Source organism: Fibroporia radiculosa, assembly GCF_000313525.1.
Source record: "Fibroporia radiculosa TFFH 294 genomic supercontigs, scaffold11939, whole genome shotgun sequence".
NCBI lineage: Eukaryota > Fungi > Basidiomycota > Agaricomycetes > Polyporales > Fibroporiaceae > Fibroporia > Fibroporia radiculosa.
Window position 1 is genome coordinate 38,144 of NW_012133470.1, and position 16,570 is coordinate 54,713.

The following is a 16,570-nucleotide window of genomic DNA, read 5'->3' on the forward strand; positions in this document are numbered from 1 at the left end:
ACAGCCGAGTTAGCGCCCACTACGAGAAATCATGTGTCACGAGTCACTACGCCGACTGCAGTGCTCCGCGCTTTTCGACTCTGATTGATGCTCGTCTTTCTTTGCTAAATCGTCAGCGCGCCAGGCTGGCCATTGAGCGTGTTGACCACCGTAATTGCTGCCTCCCTCCTGCGGATACACTACCTAGAAGCCACGACAGGAGCTGAATCATCAACCGTCTTGTCTCTGTGCTCACTTGCCTTCGAGTTTTCTAAAGTTGCCTCATTTAATGTTGTGTAGACCGTCTACTTTTTGGACACGGTCGGTGCAATCATCGGTACGTCCTCCACGTATCAGGTGTCTGTCTTGTCCATACCGGTTCTTGCCTGTTACTTCCGGTAGTCTTAGTGACGTGTTAAGTTGCTGGCGCACGCTGTCACCAGGACCAGGCTTATAGGCATTCCGCCTGGGCACGCACCAATATCACCAGGGGTTGCTGGCAGATCGTCGTGCCGTCATGGGAGTCCGGAGAATCGTGCTGTGCATACGGAAGGCCGCCGCTCGGCCTTCCGTTTACTCTGCTTCAAAGTTTATAGTTATGGCACGTTGAACTCTCGTCGTGTTCGCGACTGTTCTTCCAGACCAGCGCCCGCATCTCAGGCCGTTGCCTAAAAGTTGTCGTTGATGCATCGTTCGCCGCTTGTCCTGCACACAAGCAAGGTGCGAGCTTTCTTTACCGTGTGGCATCACGTGCAGAACGTGAACTTCTTACCTTGTATTCGTCGCTCTCATGATGGGTATGCAAGGCATAGCTAACACCTCGTTACGCTAGTCACTTAGGGCAATCATGTCTAAGTCACGCTCCTTAAAGACTTCTGCTCCACGGCGAGCAGATGCTGTTCCCCCAGGTTATGTTGAAGATCTCAGCGCAGGCCCAATGCTCCGCTTTGAGGCCTCTCTTCCACGTCTCCCCATCCCTCCATTATCTTCTACTGCCGCGAAATATCTTGAGAGTGTTCAACCACACCTTACGCCCGCACAATTCTCGGCGACGCAATCTGCTGTCAAAGCATTTCTAGACTCAGAACTGTCAAACGTCTTGCAGGCGCGCCTCGAAGAGCGTGCCCGCGACCCCAATATGAAGAACTGGCTGGCAGACTGGTGGAATGATGCCGCGTACATGGGTTATCGTGATCCCGTGGTGGTATATGTCAGCTATTTCTACGTGCACATCGACGATAGGTACAGACCGGGGCAGGCAAAGCGTGCAGCAAGCCTGCTGAAGGCCATGCTGCCATTCAGAGAGATGACAGAGAGGTGAGGATGTCGTGTTGCATGCGTTGATGCGTGAGTGAGAATTATATTTCCAGTAAGCAACTCGAGCCGGAGAAAATTCGAGGGATGCCGTTGTCTATGGCTTCATACAAGTGGCTGTATGTTGCACCATGCTTGGTGCGAGGTTGGGTACTGATAGGTTTCTACAGATTCCACTCCAGCAGATATCCTGTCAAGCCCTCTGATACAGCACGAAAGTTCGACCCCGCCACAAATAATCATGTCGTGTTCGTTCGGAAGAACAAGTTCTTCCAGGTCCCCTTGACCAACAAGACGGGACGCGAGTTGTCTGTCGCGGAACTAGAAGCTCAGATTGAGAAGATCATAGCCATGGCAGGCAGTGAGAAAGCTGCTCCAGTTGGTGCGCTGACAAGCGAAAACAGGGATAACTGGGCCGATGTAAGCTATTGGTCTCTGGTTGATGGGCTATCTGTTTACGAGTTTGTAAGGCACGCGCTGCCCTCCTTGCCGCCTCGCCTTCCAATGCAGTATCTCTTGAGACTATTGAATCGGCGATGATGGTAGTATGTTTGGACGACTCAGCACCTGTCACCCGGGAAGATGCAAGCTGGGCATGTTGGGTGGGCGATGGGCGAAATCGCTTCTACGACAAGCATCAGCGTAGGCCGCTCCACTTTTCTATTTCTAATTTGTCGTGGACTCATAGCGTGCTGAATTTGCAGTGATTGTTTTCGAGAACGGAAAGTCCGGGTTCTTGGGCGAACACTCGTGCATGGATGGCACACCTACTTTGCGGCTGAACGAGTTCATGCTTGCAGCTCTCGCAGCAGGGAAGGTTGACTTGGGCCCGGCCCGCACTCCGGAGACAGGCAATGATTTGGAGGCGCCGAAGGAACTCATGTTTGTCCTGGACTCGAAGACCCAGCAGTATGTCAAGCAGGCCGAAGCTGCATTTGATGAACTCGTCGGCAAGCATGACATGGAGGTGACCACATCGCATTTCATACATCCGCGCGGCTTACTGAATAGTTGCATCGTGGAAATTGACGTCAGGTCCTGCATTATGAGGGCTACGGTAAGGAGTACATCAAGAAGTTCAAGGCCTCGCCAGATGCCTGGGCGCAGCTCGTCAAGCAGCTTGCATTCCACAAAATGTTCAACAGACCGGGCGTCTGCTACGAGAGTGCTCAGACACGTAAGTACCAGCTTGGTAGGACAGAGGTCATCCGCGCTGCCAGCAACGAGAGCAAAGCGTGGGCCGAAGCGATGCTAAACCCAGAGGAGTCGGTGAGCTTTTACACAAATCACACATATCATGCAATTGATCGGTTTGTCATTTAGGATGAACATCGTGCGACCCTCTTCCGCAAGGCAGTTACCAGACACTTGCAGTATGCGGCATGGGCGGCCGATGGTCAGGGCGTGGACCGGCATCTGTTCGGCCTGAAGAAGATGTTGCGGGAAGGAGAGCCTGTACCTTCAATTTACACCGATGAAGCATTCTCGAAGACTAACAACTGGGAATTATCAACTTCGAATCTATCGTCGCCGTTCTTGGACGGGTGGGGATACGGTGAAGGTCAGTTATACCGCCCCCAAGTCTCATTTTGAACGAATAGGCTGACATTGCCATAAACAGTCGTCACGGACGGCTATGGCCTTTCGTACTCCATTGGTGACTACCACATTCGCTGGACAATCACCAGTTTGAAGAGGCAGACAGCCGAGTTGAAGCACTATCTTGCGGAAGCAGCGACGGAAACGAGGCTCATGATGGAGCGTGCTGCCGCGGCGGAGGCGAAGAAGGCTGGTGAAGGAAAGGCGAAGTTGTGATCTATTGGGAAACGGGTGATACTCACCGTACTTGCATATCATGTTCTTTCTGAAATCCTACAATATAATATACGTGCTCATTTAGCGATTATTGAATGTACGCATGATCCTCGGTTTTTGCGAGACGAACGGCGCAACTGGCATTGAAGATGCAGTGTATTCAATGACATACGATGAAGCACCAAATAAGTGTTACAGTCTAGACATTGCAAGATCTTCCTCAGTGACCGTTGTCTCGCTACTACGCTCCTGCAACTCCGACATCAACCCGAGTCGATGCTTGTACCACCAACGCAAGCAGTACTCTTTCTCCGCGTCGCCTACGTTCTCGGAAATCTCCTTGAAAAGCGCACGAACAAGTTCCGTTCGCTGAGAAGTCAAAATATGCGGAAGAGAATCCGGACTTGATAAATTGCAAGTGATGATTGTTTTGCAAACATCCAGGAGCCGCGGAAGAGTCGCCAGGGAGAGAGAGGGCACTGTCGCGATCAGCGTGAGTCGGAGTCGATGCAAGTGTGCCCCGTCCAGGACAGGAACTTCTGGAGCACCGCCGGTACGGTGAATGGGGGCCAGCAAGGTTTCGATACAGAACCATGCCAACACGTCTCCGTCTATGCGTCCGCGGGAATGCGCGGGTTGGCCATTGCCGTAAGCAGTGGCACTCCTGACGAGCGCTGCATAGGCGAGACATAGCTGCTGTGTGCTCAGCTTGCCTTCGCCCGAATTCTGTACGCCAAAAATTAGTCTATTGTTAGCCTGCACGTAAGTAAATGATGGCCTCACATCTATCAGACAGCTGGCGTAGAATGGCACTATCTCCTCCATGAATGTACGGGAGGTTCCGTCAGCGGCAGGGGGACGTTTCTCAGAGTCGTCCAGCTTCTGCGCGTATGAGGCGAATATAGCGAGCATCACTGAGTGCGCAGATTCGTATGCCTCACGATTAGCTGCATCAAAAAGATGGCTATTCTTTGTGTCAGTGACGAATGGCATTGATGAACACACTATGTAACGAACTCACGGGGAGCACATTGAGAAAATATCCGTCCGGATCCGAACTTCACTCAGAACAGGTATTAGTTGCTCTATGCAAGCCAGACTATAGGCCTTCTTTGAGTGAGCGAAAGTCACAGGTGCGTGCATTACAACTGCATTTGTGCCGGGATTATTCAATTTCAGCAACATTTAAGTGGACGGTACTTGCCATCGCTGGACATTGCAGAGCATAGTTCTGACACAAATTGTTCACTTTCAGACGCGCTCGCAGACAGCACATCGAGGGCCATGTAAAAGACTCGCTTCAATTCCGCAAATCCACCTTCAGATGTGGATGTGACTCCACCAAACTGGTGGATGACAAACGATAATCGTGAGAGTGTACGAAGAATTGCTGCGGCGAGCGAAAATGAAGATATACTCGATGAATGAGAGGACGTAGAACTCGATGACGTGGATGGCGAAGGAATAAAGACAATCGTCGATAGAACTGACTGAGAAAGCATCAATGTGGCGAATAATTGAGTCTTCAGGATCGTCCATAATTGCTTAGTTACATCACGCGAGCCCGGGGCTATGTTCACATATTTCATCAGCCGTGAGTCCAAACAGAATAACCCTAAACTTGGATTTGAGAGGAAACAGCATACCTATGTCCTCCTCTCCTCGAGCAGCAGATAATGGACTTGACGTCCATTCCCTTTCTGTTTCCTGCGAAAGCTGATCCAACTTGGACATGGTATATGCCATCTGCTGCCAACCCTGTGAAGGGCGAGAGTCACACAACACAGAAAGCACTGTTGCCATGAATTTGGCTAAGCTACTCATGGATGAAATAAAACTGGAGTTGATGAGTAATTGGACATTGCCAGAGAACGGTGACGTTGCCTGGTAAGTCGGAATCATAATGAATAGGGTCTGCTCTACAGCGTTGACATATTACTCACGGCAAAGTGGATTTGGCCTTGGCTATCCTGCGTCAGCGAAGCCTTCATGGTGGACATGTATCTACCGCCTTGAAACGCGGACTCAATAGTAGAAATCAGCGAAGACGACAGTATCTGCGCAATGCAAGCTGTATTTAACCTGCATAAATGGCCACCTGAAGATGAACTCACTGGTAATGGGAGAGTCTGAAGTCTATAAGGCGATACTAACGGCATAAACCGGGATGACATGAGAAGAGAGAGCGCAAGGGGCTCTGAAGATGAAGGCTCAGTCCTAAGGTACGTCGTCAGTGGAAACAAAGCCGACCTTCGCCGTCTTCCGACTCAGATTTGAAATCTTTCGCCCAGTCCGCGGGAAACTGCACGTACGAGTAGGTGTCAAGCACCTCTGCTAAGGACAACACAGCCTCTTCCTCGACTTCTCTACGCAATCGTCCTTCACGGACACGAAGATGATCCTCCAGGTCATTGAGACCGAATAAGAGTCCGCCCGCACAAACTAGCTTGAGAGTTGAGTGACCTCCGCGAAGACCGTCAAGTACATTCCTGGTCCATTGCAAAAGGATTTGGTTTGGGCTGGGTGAGAAAATGCCGCCTTTCTCCTTCTGCAGCAACTTCACTTTAAGATGCACCGCTTGGCGGAACGCAGTATACAGAAGCTCAAGCTTTGCATATGAGAACGGCTGAAAGAGAACACTACTAACAATTGAACCTGCTAGAGATGTCGGAACTTGAGGCGAGTTTGCAAGATAGTGAGCTATAGATGCCTGTACAGTTGCCAACGAAAGGGATGTCGTCGGTTTATGAAGGTAGCTCAGTAGAACAAAGTATCCACGATCCATCATGTGTGCAGATTTCGCGTGTATTGAGCACAGTGGCGAAATATGAATCAAGTCGCGCAACGGCCGGTGGCGGGCGGGACGAGCGCGAGTTCTCCATTTCTGGAATTACCATATGAAGCCGGAAGCCGGAGGAGAATTGGAAATTGGGCGTGTTGACGAGCGCGGTGGCTGAAAAGTTTGAGGTGAGAAACTGTGCAGTCGCTATACAGCTCCAAATGAGCATCCCTCTCGGCACTTCGCCTCTCGTGCAGGGCATACAAGCATCTTCAGGTCGGTGCTAGTGAATATCATCATTGAGTATATTGCGCATTTACGGTGTGTCGACTGCAGGCTCCCAACATTTACAGGGCCAAAGGCGGACATATCTAAGCCTCTTGCCTCCTGCTCAAATCATTGAGATATGCCTCACATTTGAGGCCCACGCCCCGCAACATGTGCGTGAATCGGTATGGCCTAACGACCTTGATGCTGCTATTGTAGCCCTCAAGGAAGACTCGTCCTCAATTCCTGCTCAGACGGAGGCTGGTTCGTTAACATCCACTAGCACGCATACTCCAGTCACTGCCGATGCACCCTTGCAGCAGGTGCATACACCAGGTCAAAATGCGGTTCTGTCAGGTAGTCCACCCATGGCCTCCTTGTTCGATGATGTAGCAGGTGCACGACAGCCGTCCTTGCGATCTGCAGAGGAGTCCCATTCCAACCCGCAACAGGATCGTATTCCGTCAGCGGCACTTTCATCTTCCGCTACCGTACAACCGTCCTCTCCCCAACCTCCAGTTGCATCGACGTCGAAGGTCGGGATCTCTCACACCAACACTCACTATCCGCCACCACATTCGCCATATCCATATGCTCCGTATGGCTATACGGCTCAAAATCAATCACAGCAATCCGCCTACCCACATACACCGTATTACCCTCCACCGCCGCCACCGCACCATCTACATGCATATCCTCCCTACCACTACCCCGGCTACCCTTCTCCTGGCTACCCCTCACAACCATCTGGTCACGCCCCCTACGCGTCTTATCCTCCGCCTCCACCTACCCATGGATCTCCTTCACATTATCACCATGCCCCCGCGCCAGCTTCGCCTGCGCAGCCACCACCACCACCAGCCATGATAGATGATTTGCCATCCTATGAGGAAATGATCGTCGAGGCTTTGCTCGAGATGGGTGACCCTGAAGGTGCAGCACCGAAGGATCTGTTTACTTGGATGGCGGCACGATATCCGCTACAAACGAACTTTCGCCCGAGCGCAAGCCAGGCACTGCAGAAGGCATACAAACGAGGTAGACTGGAAAAACGATTGGGCGGACGATATCGGCTCAACTCGACTTGGGAGGGCGGTGCTGTGAGTCATATCTTTCGAATGGGTGGCGGTAACTGTGTTCTAATCTGAATTGCCTACATGTGTCGTGTGCACGTAGACATCAAAGCGCACGACCCGCCGCCCACAAACGCTCGCACAAACAACATATGCGATGCAGCACCCTCCTCAACCACCTTCGTCTCCCTTCACAACAGCACCGTTACAATCTCATCCCCAGCATCCTCAGCATCCTCAATATCCTCAGCCGAATCCCTCGGCTCCAGGACAGTCTTCGTATCCAGGATATCCTTACGGATATCCCCCGGGCGGATATCCATCATATCCTGGCTACCCGCCTTACCCTCCACCGAATGCACCTGCGACAGCTGAGAAGACTATCCCACAGAAAAAGGCTCAAGCCGGACCGCCTGCGGAGGTTTCACCGGTTCCGACCGCGCCTAGGTCGAATGTCACTGAAGGAGAGGAAAAGCATACGAACGGCGAGAGTGGAGATGCGGGTGCTTGGGAAGCAGCGCAGCACATCCTGCAGGCCATCAATTTTGGATCATTCACTCTACCTACAGATGGATTGGAGCAAGCTGCCGGGGATGCTGCTCAAGGCAGCTCGCATCCACCTCCTGCGGTCGCTGCGCCAGGCACGGAGCTTGGTGTGGCAGTCGGCTCGAGTGCGACAGGACATATTGGCGTGCGTATGGCACTGACAGACGAGGAACGAGCGTCGTTGCAGGCACAGCTTGCGCTACTAGCAGCGCAGCTCGCAGAGATCGCGGAGGACGAGGTTGAGGAGGGAGAAGACGAGGTCGAGGAATTCGTCCACATTGCGCGTTCAGTGGATTCTGCAGCTCTGAGAATACCTTCGGGTGCTGAACAGGGCAATACAAGTACAGTAGGCAAGGGCAACGCTATGGTGTTGGATATGAACCAGTTCCCTGAGCTGTTCTCGGCAGGTGGCGGGGGCATTCACCAGGCGGCGCCGATGGAGGTGGAAGATACTCCCGCTGTGGGCGTCAGTGCTGAGGAGGAGGAGAGCGATGACGACGACGATATGGAGATGATTGAGGTTCCTACATTAGTTGGTGAGGCATTACAGACTTGAAAGACTTTTCACTTTGGTCTTCCGGTCTTGTGAGTCGTTCGTATCCTATCATATCACTAGGACTGGGGCTTTTGACTAGATTTTTGGCCGTCTATCGAGCGTGTAGCTTGCCTCACGAGCCGGCGGTTGCCGTGCACATGGAAACTAGCTGCATATGCAAGGGAATATGTGGACGGTAATGATCGATGATGACGCGACTGGGAGGGCACAAGTGTACATGTTCCGAGTCCTCATCCACTTGTCCTATAGAACTGAGCATAAGTACCACACTTACAACTTCATGTTAGTTTTGTGCATCTTGCCTGCCACATGTTTCCACATCTCTGCGCTCTGTCTGGGGTGCTTAGATTGCATGCGCATAGGTCTCTCGGGATGCCAATTTAGTAAAATGTATGGGTCACTTGATATCATGGAAATCAGAACCCCTGCGAATGGAAAATAGATCGCTCTGGTGTCCATCTTGCTCTTGACTCATTCGCCTTCTTGCTCGCTATTGCCATCCAACTCGACCTAATTTTCCTTGCTGGGCAATTATGAAGATTCCTGTTACCTGCAGTGATGCCACGCCACCCCTTCCGGTGTACTGTGGGTTACAGTCGGATATTACTCTCCTGAGTCCCCACTTCAACTCACAGGAGTTTCATGTAGCACACGCGACTATCTCTAAAGGGATGGTTTACGTTTCTGGAAGCATTGGCTGCGACAATGAGTTTAAGCTCGTTGGGGGCCTTAAGGAACAAACGGTAAGCCTTTTATCCAAGCGGATTTCCAAGGTCAAGTCTCATATCATGCGATCGCGCTGGATAATCTTTGCTTTCATTCGTAGCGTGCAGGGATAGAGAACATGGCAAAAATCCTTAAATCAGCGGGCAGCGATCTAAGCCATTGCGTAAAGGTGAACGTGTACCTTACGAACATCCAAGAGGACTTCAAACCGATGAACGAGATTTATCTAGAGGTGCTTGCCGCTTTTGTGACAGGAAGAAAACTTAAATTCTCACGTTTTCCACATTTCGAATCACAGTACTTCAAGGAGAACCCTCCCTCGCGTACCTGTGTTGGGGTCGCAGCTCTCCCCTTGGGTGCATGCTTCGAGATTGAATGCACCGCTGAGCTTCCGTGAACAAATATAAACGGATACGGCGAAGGGTTCGTTATGTATGAGTTCAATGTATTGTCCCGCTGTCTCGCTATTGATGTTCTTCATTTATCCCTGAAGATTTGAGAACGAGGACAGTATGAGAATTTCGTGAGGCAGGCTAGACTCGGTTGTCACTGAAACACTCGTTCGTCTGAGCCAATCATCGATGAGCCGCCATCGCGCGCATTTGCATGTGATTTTGGTTTCCTTAATTTATCCACAATGATATGTGCCGTAGTTAGACCCGTCACCAGGCTACTTTTACATTGTTCGGCAGTCAGGTCGCAGTGCAAGCCCACTTTAGCTAGCTTATGCTCCGAGGTGGCATGCGGTATTGGTATTACACAAGGTAGAGCCTAAAGCACTATCATGATTTTAATGATGGGCAGGCTGAGTTTCTTTATTGTTCATCCCTGCCATCTAGTCGTAAGCGTTGAGACGATGAGAGCATAAATCTAGGAGAATCCGACGTACGTCCTGACACTATCAGCGTTGTCCTTTAGCGCACATGTGGGCTCGAACGTACTTTATCATCTGAGGAGGTCACTCAGAGGTTCACAGACCACCAGGACAATTGTCTACTACAACGTGGCGTTCATCACCGAATTCGTCCACGCCCAACCTCCCCGTTCTTATTGTCTTTGTGACTCAAGGCGACTTCGATCACGCCTTGTCGATATCGGAGATGATTTCTTCACAAAAGAGCTGGTGAGATTTGAACAAACTCACGAATGACTAAGCGAAATCCCAGCAGCATATTGTTCGCTCTTTTAGAGGATGCTGTCGCACTACAGCTATAAGACGCTTCAAGCAGACACGGCAATTCTTCCCCAGCGCAGAGGCAGCTCTTTCCTCTTACGCTATCCTGAATTCTGATCTACGCGTCCTCGCGACAGCACCATCTGTCCGTTTCTTGCGGTGAGTACTCATGACTCCAACACTAGGCGTTCGGTGCCACTGACATGCTAAATGCTACTTTGTGTGCCGTCGTCCTCGTCCCTTTCAACATCGCGGTAAAACTTAAACGCGCAGACGTAGAATATGTTTGCATACGAACCAGTCATTCAGCTATTCGATCCACCTAACACCTCTTCCTGCTGGTGGGGATATCCGCCTAAATCCCAATGTAAGCTCATTCCCTCTTCGCGCTTACTGTTGGTGTTGTTTTGACAATATTTACAGTGTGTCGCAACCACCTTAGAGGCTACTGTCCGTACGGCGCGCGCTGTTCCTACCTTCACCAGCGGCCTTACATGCAGACATCGAAGCTAGAGCCTCCGTCAATTGACAATTTCCCCATACACCACTTCGAGATGAGGAACCGGTCGATGGTTTTCGATGAACGTGTTCACGACGATACGTCCGATACGCTACCAGCCGACATCACTGCATCGGTTCTCAGACGGTATAGCGAGGATTTCTCGTCAGAATCCTCGAGCACTCCGTCCGACGACCTGCAACCTCTTGAGGAGGCTGGTCAAAATGATTTCAAGCTGGATTCAGATCATGCCTCTTATCCGCCGCCTCCTCCTGGCACTCCGACCTCCGCAGATGGTTTCCCTTTGTCTCCATTTCATGAGACGCAGTTGCATAGTCCCGCATATGCCGCTTGTAGAACAAGGTCATCGCTGGCCGATTCTTCAACGTCGAGGCGACAAAAATCTAGTGATTATCAGGGTCTCACGCGTAGGAGTATGTTTTATAAAAGTAAGTCATCCAGTATCGCTAGATGACACTCGCTGATATCTTGATAAGCGAAACCTTGTAAGTTCTATCATGCCAATGGATCATGCATCAAGGGAGACAAGTGCAACTTGTAAGACGTGCCGTGCTGATGCTGCAAATCTGGCTGACTTGTCGCACACAGTATACATGGTTCTCTTACAGAAGCACAAAGTATCGCCCATAATAAAGAAGGGCTGCCTGCGCCGAATGATTATGCTTGTTCAAGTTCCACTAGCAGCACTGAGAGCGGTGAAGCTTCAGGTCGTTCTCGGGACAATACTCCAAAAACCTCTCCCCTTGCAACAGAGAGTAATATGGCGAAGAACTTTTACCCTGTGACATGGCGGGTTATTGGTGGTGGTGTCATGATGGGAGGACAACGTCAGTGTTTCTTGATTTGTTGTAGTTCGACGCTTAAAGATACAATCTTGTTTCCAGGAGAGATGTGTCAGGATTTCATGGCAGGGCGATGTAGTGAAGGTGATGATTGCAGGTTCGCACATCCAGAAGGTTGGTCAACCTACATGTGTTACGATCTTTGGGCCATCAGCTCACTTTATTTTCAGACGACAGTACCCCCCTCTTCCCTGTGGATGGCAGATTGTCTGCGATGGCTCCAGGCCTGCCTAGTCCTTGTGCTGACGCGATGAATCCGGCTGTTGCGCGCCGATACCTTCACGATGGCGCGCTGGTAACATCTCGTCCCGTGGAATCCATGCTCTTCCCTCGTAGCCGTCCTAAATATCGTCGGAAGATTATTCCTAAGCTCGTTATCATTCCGCCTCCACGAACCATACTTTCTCCTGAAAACTACTCGGCACATCGTATCGTGGACGGTAGCAGTCTCCGTCATTATGAATCGCCAGATTCACAGGACACTCACCGAGTTGCGTCGGATAGTCCTGAAGCCGTCGCAAGGAGCTTAGTGAGGCCACTCTCGACTCCTCCTGTCACTGTTACGAGGAATATTAAGGTGCAAAGGGTAGGCGTAATACATGTCATCATGATCAGTGCATTTGCTGACATTCAATTAGCTATTTGCTGCGGAGTCGCCTTGACGCTCCGAGGAGCACTTCTAACCTAGTACCATTAGCAGCCGTTGTGAGGCATTCCAGGTGTTCTACGACGTAATATTTTCTTGTCTTTATCTTTCGACGCCGATGTTTTTCACTCATGATATTTAGCCCATCCGCAAGGGTGTGATTATGAACATGTAGTCCATTATAATCATTCGTTTCTCGTCTTTTGTATTGGTACTTAGACGAGCGTTATATTATTAGATTCTGGAATAAGATAAGATGGAATAATTTACGATCATGATTCACGGTCGAGTGCAACAGCTTGGCAACAGCTGCCAACATCTCTGATGCTGCTACTACTAATACCGCAGCTGTGCTGCCGGTCTACTTACAGCTCCTCTCATTTGCATGCCATCTACCTCGTTCGCTCCATATACTTACACATCTAAACGACAATGTCAAATGCTTCCTTGGTCGACCTCGCACTCCCTATCGCAGCCCTGCTAAAGTCAGAGACCGCTACAGTTCATGATGCCGTTGAACAGAGTCCAGGTGCTGTCTGGTTAGCTAGTGGTCAACTTGACCGAGAAGAATATATCCGCTTTTTGATGATGCTTTGGCATGTGTATGAGTAAGTCCCCATCTTCCGACGCATGCTTCAGACTGATGATCTCTTAGTACGTTGGAAGCCGCCTTGGAAAAGCACTCATCACATCCTGTGATCCAATCTACGCATAACCCGTCGTTGCTGTCTCGTGCCCCAAACATATCTGCCGACCTCAGCTATCTTCTTCATGTGGATCACTCGGCTTGGACCTCGCATCCTATGCATGTAGCACTTATGGCTTCTCCGCCCCCTGCTCTTGCGGAATATCTGGCGCGGCTGCAGCGTGCCGCAAACTCTGATGATCCATCCGCCTTGGTTGCTCATGCATATGTGCGATACCTAGGGGATCTCAGTGGTGGCCAAGAAATCCGCATGAAAATAGCCAAGGCGTATGGCCTGTCTGATGGCTGTGGAACCACCTTTTACGAATTTGCCCCCCTCGAGGGGAGTGGTCTTGCGACTCGGGGTGATATGAAGAAAATCAAAGACAGGTTTCGCCAGAGGTTGGATGCAGCGATAGGCGATGACGCAGCACTAAAACGTGAGTTCTGAGGATATTGATTAAGGCTTGATACTGAAAGCGCGCTAGTCACTATTTTACAAGAAGCAATCCTTGCTTTCGAGCTGACCGGTGGGATTTTTGCCTCTTTGAGGCCGCCATCGGTTCCTTCCAAGAACATGCAAGAGGAGGATTCGAAATTGGTGTTCTCAGCAGAACCGCAGGAGAGAACGGTTCAGATCTCCTCTGTCATCGCGGTTGTGGCAGCGATGTCCCTGGCACATTTTCTACTCGTTGTGGGGGGCTTTACTGGCGACAAGGGACTTGCAAAGCTCGAGGCAATTCGGGACTGGTTCATTCGCTAAGTAATATTGCACTACCTACCGGCTCCGTCGCTAGTGTAGGTAGTGTAGGTAGTACAGTGTGCGTCTCTGACTGTGCCCTCTGTAGAATACAAGTAGATAATATTGAATATATGTGCTCCGCTCGTGGCAGAATGTTCAAGAATGTTTGATGTCCCTCTAGCCCTCTCTAGCCTTTCTGAAGTAGTCTCAACTCGTTGGTGGTGAATACTTGAATACAAACAATTGAGTGAGCGATGAATCAGCCACCGTAGCGGCTAATATGAGATATGGCCATCAACGCCTTCAGCGCCTTGCAATCGTATGCACCTTCCTCCGTCCGCTCATTCCGATGGATTGCAACACACTTGCATCTCGTCGCAGAGTACATAGCTTATACTCTGTTTCTAGTTCCAGTCCTTCCCTACCACGAAAAATGAGAACTTCGATGATTGAAGACATCCTGCTCACTGGTCTTCCGTTCTCCAAGTTGAGGAGCTCCGCGCAGGTCGTGTTGACTTTTAAGGTGACCGCAGCACATCTTTTAGGAGATTACATGCGCATTCCTCGTGCGTGAATGCGTTAGCATTTTCCACTGGCCTCGGTCGGTGGCTAGCGAGTGGAGGAGACGGTTGGTCGCGCGTCCGACTCGTCATGAGAGGGTGGCGTTCAAGCTGGTCCATCTTAGATCATCACATACTTTTGTGGGACTTCAACGAAGAGAATGTGCAAGCACCTGCTCACAGATTTTCTGGTCATCAGGTATGTTTGTCGATCAACTGTGTTGTAATGCACTTTTCATACTGGCATCGACGCAGGCTAATGTCTTTGCTCTCGCTTTTTCTGCGACAAACCAATTTGTATATTCGTGAGCGACCCATTACCTCGGGTCCCCCGTTGTGAGCCGTTGTGAGGATTAATCTGGGGTGCATCAGAGGAGGGACAGATGATATAATCCTCAAGTATGACCTGGCCACTGCAACACCAGTGTCCACAAGTGGGTCGACATCTGCGAGTGCAACCATCCGAAACCATACAGTAGGTGTAAGGACAATCTGGTTCATGCCTACATGAACCTCATGCATCGTAGGACAGCATACGCGCGATATCTCCTCATCCAGAGCAAGATGAGGTATTTCTCAGTGCGAGGTAGGTTGTGTGACGAACACACATTCCTCTGAGCTAGTTCAATTGGTCGGCTAGTGAGGACGGTTGCATCATAATGCATGACACAAGGATCGCAAGCCAGAGCGCTTCTGCGCAGAGCACTCTACAACACGATGCAGAGTTTACCGGAGTTCAATATCACCCGACCATGCCGCATATATTTGCAACCAGCGACGACCACGGACAGCTTGTCCTTCGTGACTGCCGTATGGCCTTTGGGCCTCTATCGCGAAGGAGACAGCACGGAATTGTTCAGTCCGTACGTGGAACTGTCTCATTTGCCTCATGCGTCTCTCAGTGAATCCGGGAGCAGTATGTAACCAAACTAACCAAGCCGTCGGTCCCGTATTTGAGCAATCCCCAAATCCACAGCATTGCATTCGACAGTTCAGGCACGTTGGATGCATCTGCACTCACAAGACGTTTGGTAACCTGACCTGGCGATACTCAGGAGCAATGATTTCTGCCACGATGCTCGTAAGGCCTCCCCACAGCGCTTCTTCTCATCCTCGATGTTGATACACCGAGCCTTAGCACTACTACCCGACCATATATTCAATATCGGACCCCCACCCGATAGCTGTATGCAGCGGTCGTTCACTTCCAGATGGCTCCCCTGTCCCTCCAGGCGAACGAACGTATACCAACTCATGCACCATCAAAGTGATTTATCCCGAGGGTGATCCCACGCAGCCATTACTGATGCGCTCATTAGCACGGGTCCTTTGGAGGAGTCGGCGGCGAGCAATATTACTGCACAGGCTCTGACGATTTTCGCACATACCTATGGAAAATACCGCGTCTCGCTGCTCTGCTTGAGGGCAGGAGGGTCGTCGGCGCCATGGACTGGATTGGAGAGAAGAGTGTAGGGACGGTCGGTATGTACCACCGCGGAGTCACAGACCTCTGGGTACTCAACATTTACATTCACACAGGGTTCACCTCAGGCGCGCTGCAGCCACGATACGTGCCCACAGAGCTGTCTGTGCCTCTCTGTCGCCTTACAGGTGAGCCATCTTCCCCGCGCCGTACTCGCCACCGCCGACGCCAACGTCACCTAGGCCACCAGTCTATCGTGAACACCGCCCTGATGCACCCGCACCTCCTGCACGTCGTGACGTCCGGCATCGAGCGCGACATCCTCCTGCACAGCCCGACGCCCGTCTCGCCGTGCGCGACGGGTCTCGCGCGCACCCCCACTGACGTCCGCGCACTGCCCGAGGGCGACCGCCGGTCCCACCGACTGGTCCTGCAGGCTATGGGACTGCTGCATATGCCGGAGCCGGAGATGGACGACGAGGCAGAGTCGATCGCGCTGTTCGACGAGTGAGTTCGCGCCCGCTGTTTGTGCTGCTGGCCAGCTGACGATGATGTCAGAATTCTGCGGCGGGAGGGGGAGGGTGACGTCTTTGAATTGCGACATTGGCACAATGACCTGGAGGAAGGCACGGATACGGATGATGACAGCGTTTTGCGGATGGACGTGGATTCATGACGACCGTTTTTAGTTGGTGTGATCAGTAGGGACCCGGTGTGTTGTACTTCCCGCAGGAACATGTGTGCCTTCAGCCATTGTATATTTAAATGCCTCCGTAGTCGGATACTCAGGCTATTGTCTGAGCGTCCCAAACGGTTGGTCACATCTGGATCCGACAGGCCCACTCCGTCCTATCCGGCGTTTGATTCGTGAATTCAGACATCATGTTCGTAATTGTTCGACGTTATAGTACAGCTGTCCGGAA

At 51.1% G+C, this 16,570-nt stretch overlaps 6 protein-coding genes across 6 annotated transcripts; 5 read left to right on the forward strand and 1 right to left on the reverse strand.

Moving 5' to 3' along the window:
* Positions 1 to 826: 826 nt before the first annotated feature.
* Positions 827 to 3,108, forward strand: FIBRA_07120 (uncharacterized protein; the record flags this gene model as incomplete). Its single annotated transcript, XM_012328816.1, has 8 exons — positions 827 to 1,296; positions 1,350 to 1,412; positions 1,464 to 1,713; positions 1,764 to 1,935; positions 1,998 to 2,260; positions 2,329 to 2,562; positions 2,617 to 2,854; positions 2,915 to 3,108. The coding sequence occupies 8 exons, from the start codon at positions 827 to 829 to the stop codon at positions 3,106 to 3,108; spliced, it is 1,884 nt and encodes a 627-aa protein (XP_012184206.1).
* Positions 3,109 to 3,300: 192 nt separating this feature from the next.
* FIBRA_07121 (uncharacterized protein) lies at positions 3,301 to 5,893 on the reverse strand (the record flags this gene model as incomplete). The annotated part of the gene is made up of 7 exons (XM_012328817.1): positions 3,301 to 3,834; positions 3,892 to 4,072; positions 4,309 to 4,678; positions 4,755 to 4,992; positions 5,052 to 5,165; positions 5,223 to 5,305; positions 5,359 to 5,893. 7 exons carry the CDS (start codon positions 5,891 to 5,893, stop codon positions 3,301 to 3,303), a joined length of 2,055 nt encoding a protein of 684 aa, XP_012184207.1.
* Positions 5,894 to 6,108: 215 nt separating this feature from the next.
* FIBRA_07122 (uncharacterized protein) lies at positions 6,109 to 8,329 on the forward strand (the record flags this gene model as incomplete). Its single annotated transcript, XM_012328818.1, has 3 exons — positions 6,109 to 6,163; positions 6,224 to 7,254; positions 7,331 to 8,329. 3 exons carry the CDS (start codon positions 6,109 to 6,111, stop codon positions 8,327 to 8,329), a joined length of 2,085 nt encoding a protein of 694 aa, XP_012184208.1.
* Positions 8,330 to 10,511: 2,182 nt separating this feature from the next.
* FIBRA_07123 (uncharacterized protein) lies at positions 10,512 to 12,253 on the forward strand (the record flags this gene model as incomplete). Its single annotated transcript, XM_012328819.1, has 7 exons — positions 10,512 to 10,596; positions 10,653 to 11,177; positions 11,226 to 11,286; positions 11,338 to 11,576; positions 11,634 to 11,705; positions 11,762 to 12,177; positions 12,230 to 12,253. 7 exons carry the CDS (start codon positions 10,512 to 10,514, stop codon positions 12,251 to 12,253), a joined length of 1,422 nt encoding a protein of 473 aa, XP_012184209.1.
* Positions 12,254 to 12,669: 416 nt separating this feature from the next.
* FIBRA_07124 (uncharacterized protein) lies at positions 12,670 to 13,685 on the forward strand (the record flags this gene model as incomplete). Its single annotated transcript, XM_012328820.1, has 3 exons — positions 12,670 to 12,845; positions 12,893 to 13,362; positions 13,411 to 13,685. 3 exons carry the CDS (start codon positions 12,670 to 12,672, stop codon positions 13,683 to 13,685), a joined length of 921 nt encoding a protein of 306 aa, XP_012184210.1.
* Positions 13,686 to 15,299: 1,614 nt separating this feature from the next.
* FIBRA_07125 (uncharacterized protein) lies at positions 15,300 to 16,323 on the forward strand (the record flags this gene model as incomplete). Its single annotated transcript, XM_012328821.1, has 6 exons — positions 15,300 to 15,305; positions 15,363 to 15,491; positions 15,544 to 15,706; positions 15,764 to 15,835; positions 15,890 to 16,154; positions 16,206 to 16,323. The coding sequence occupies 6 exons, from the start codon at positions 15,300 to 15,302 to the stop codon at positions 16,321 to 16,323; spliced, it is 753 nt and encodes a 250-aa protein (XP_012184211.1).
* Between the last annotated feature and the right edge of the window lie 247 nt (positions 16,324 to 16,570).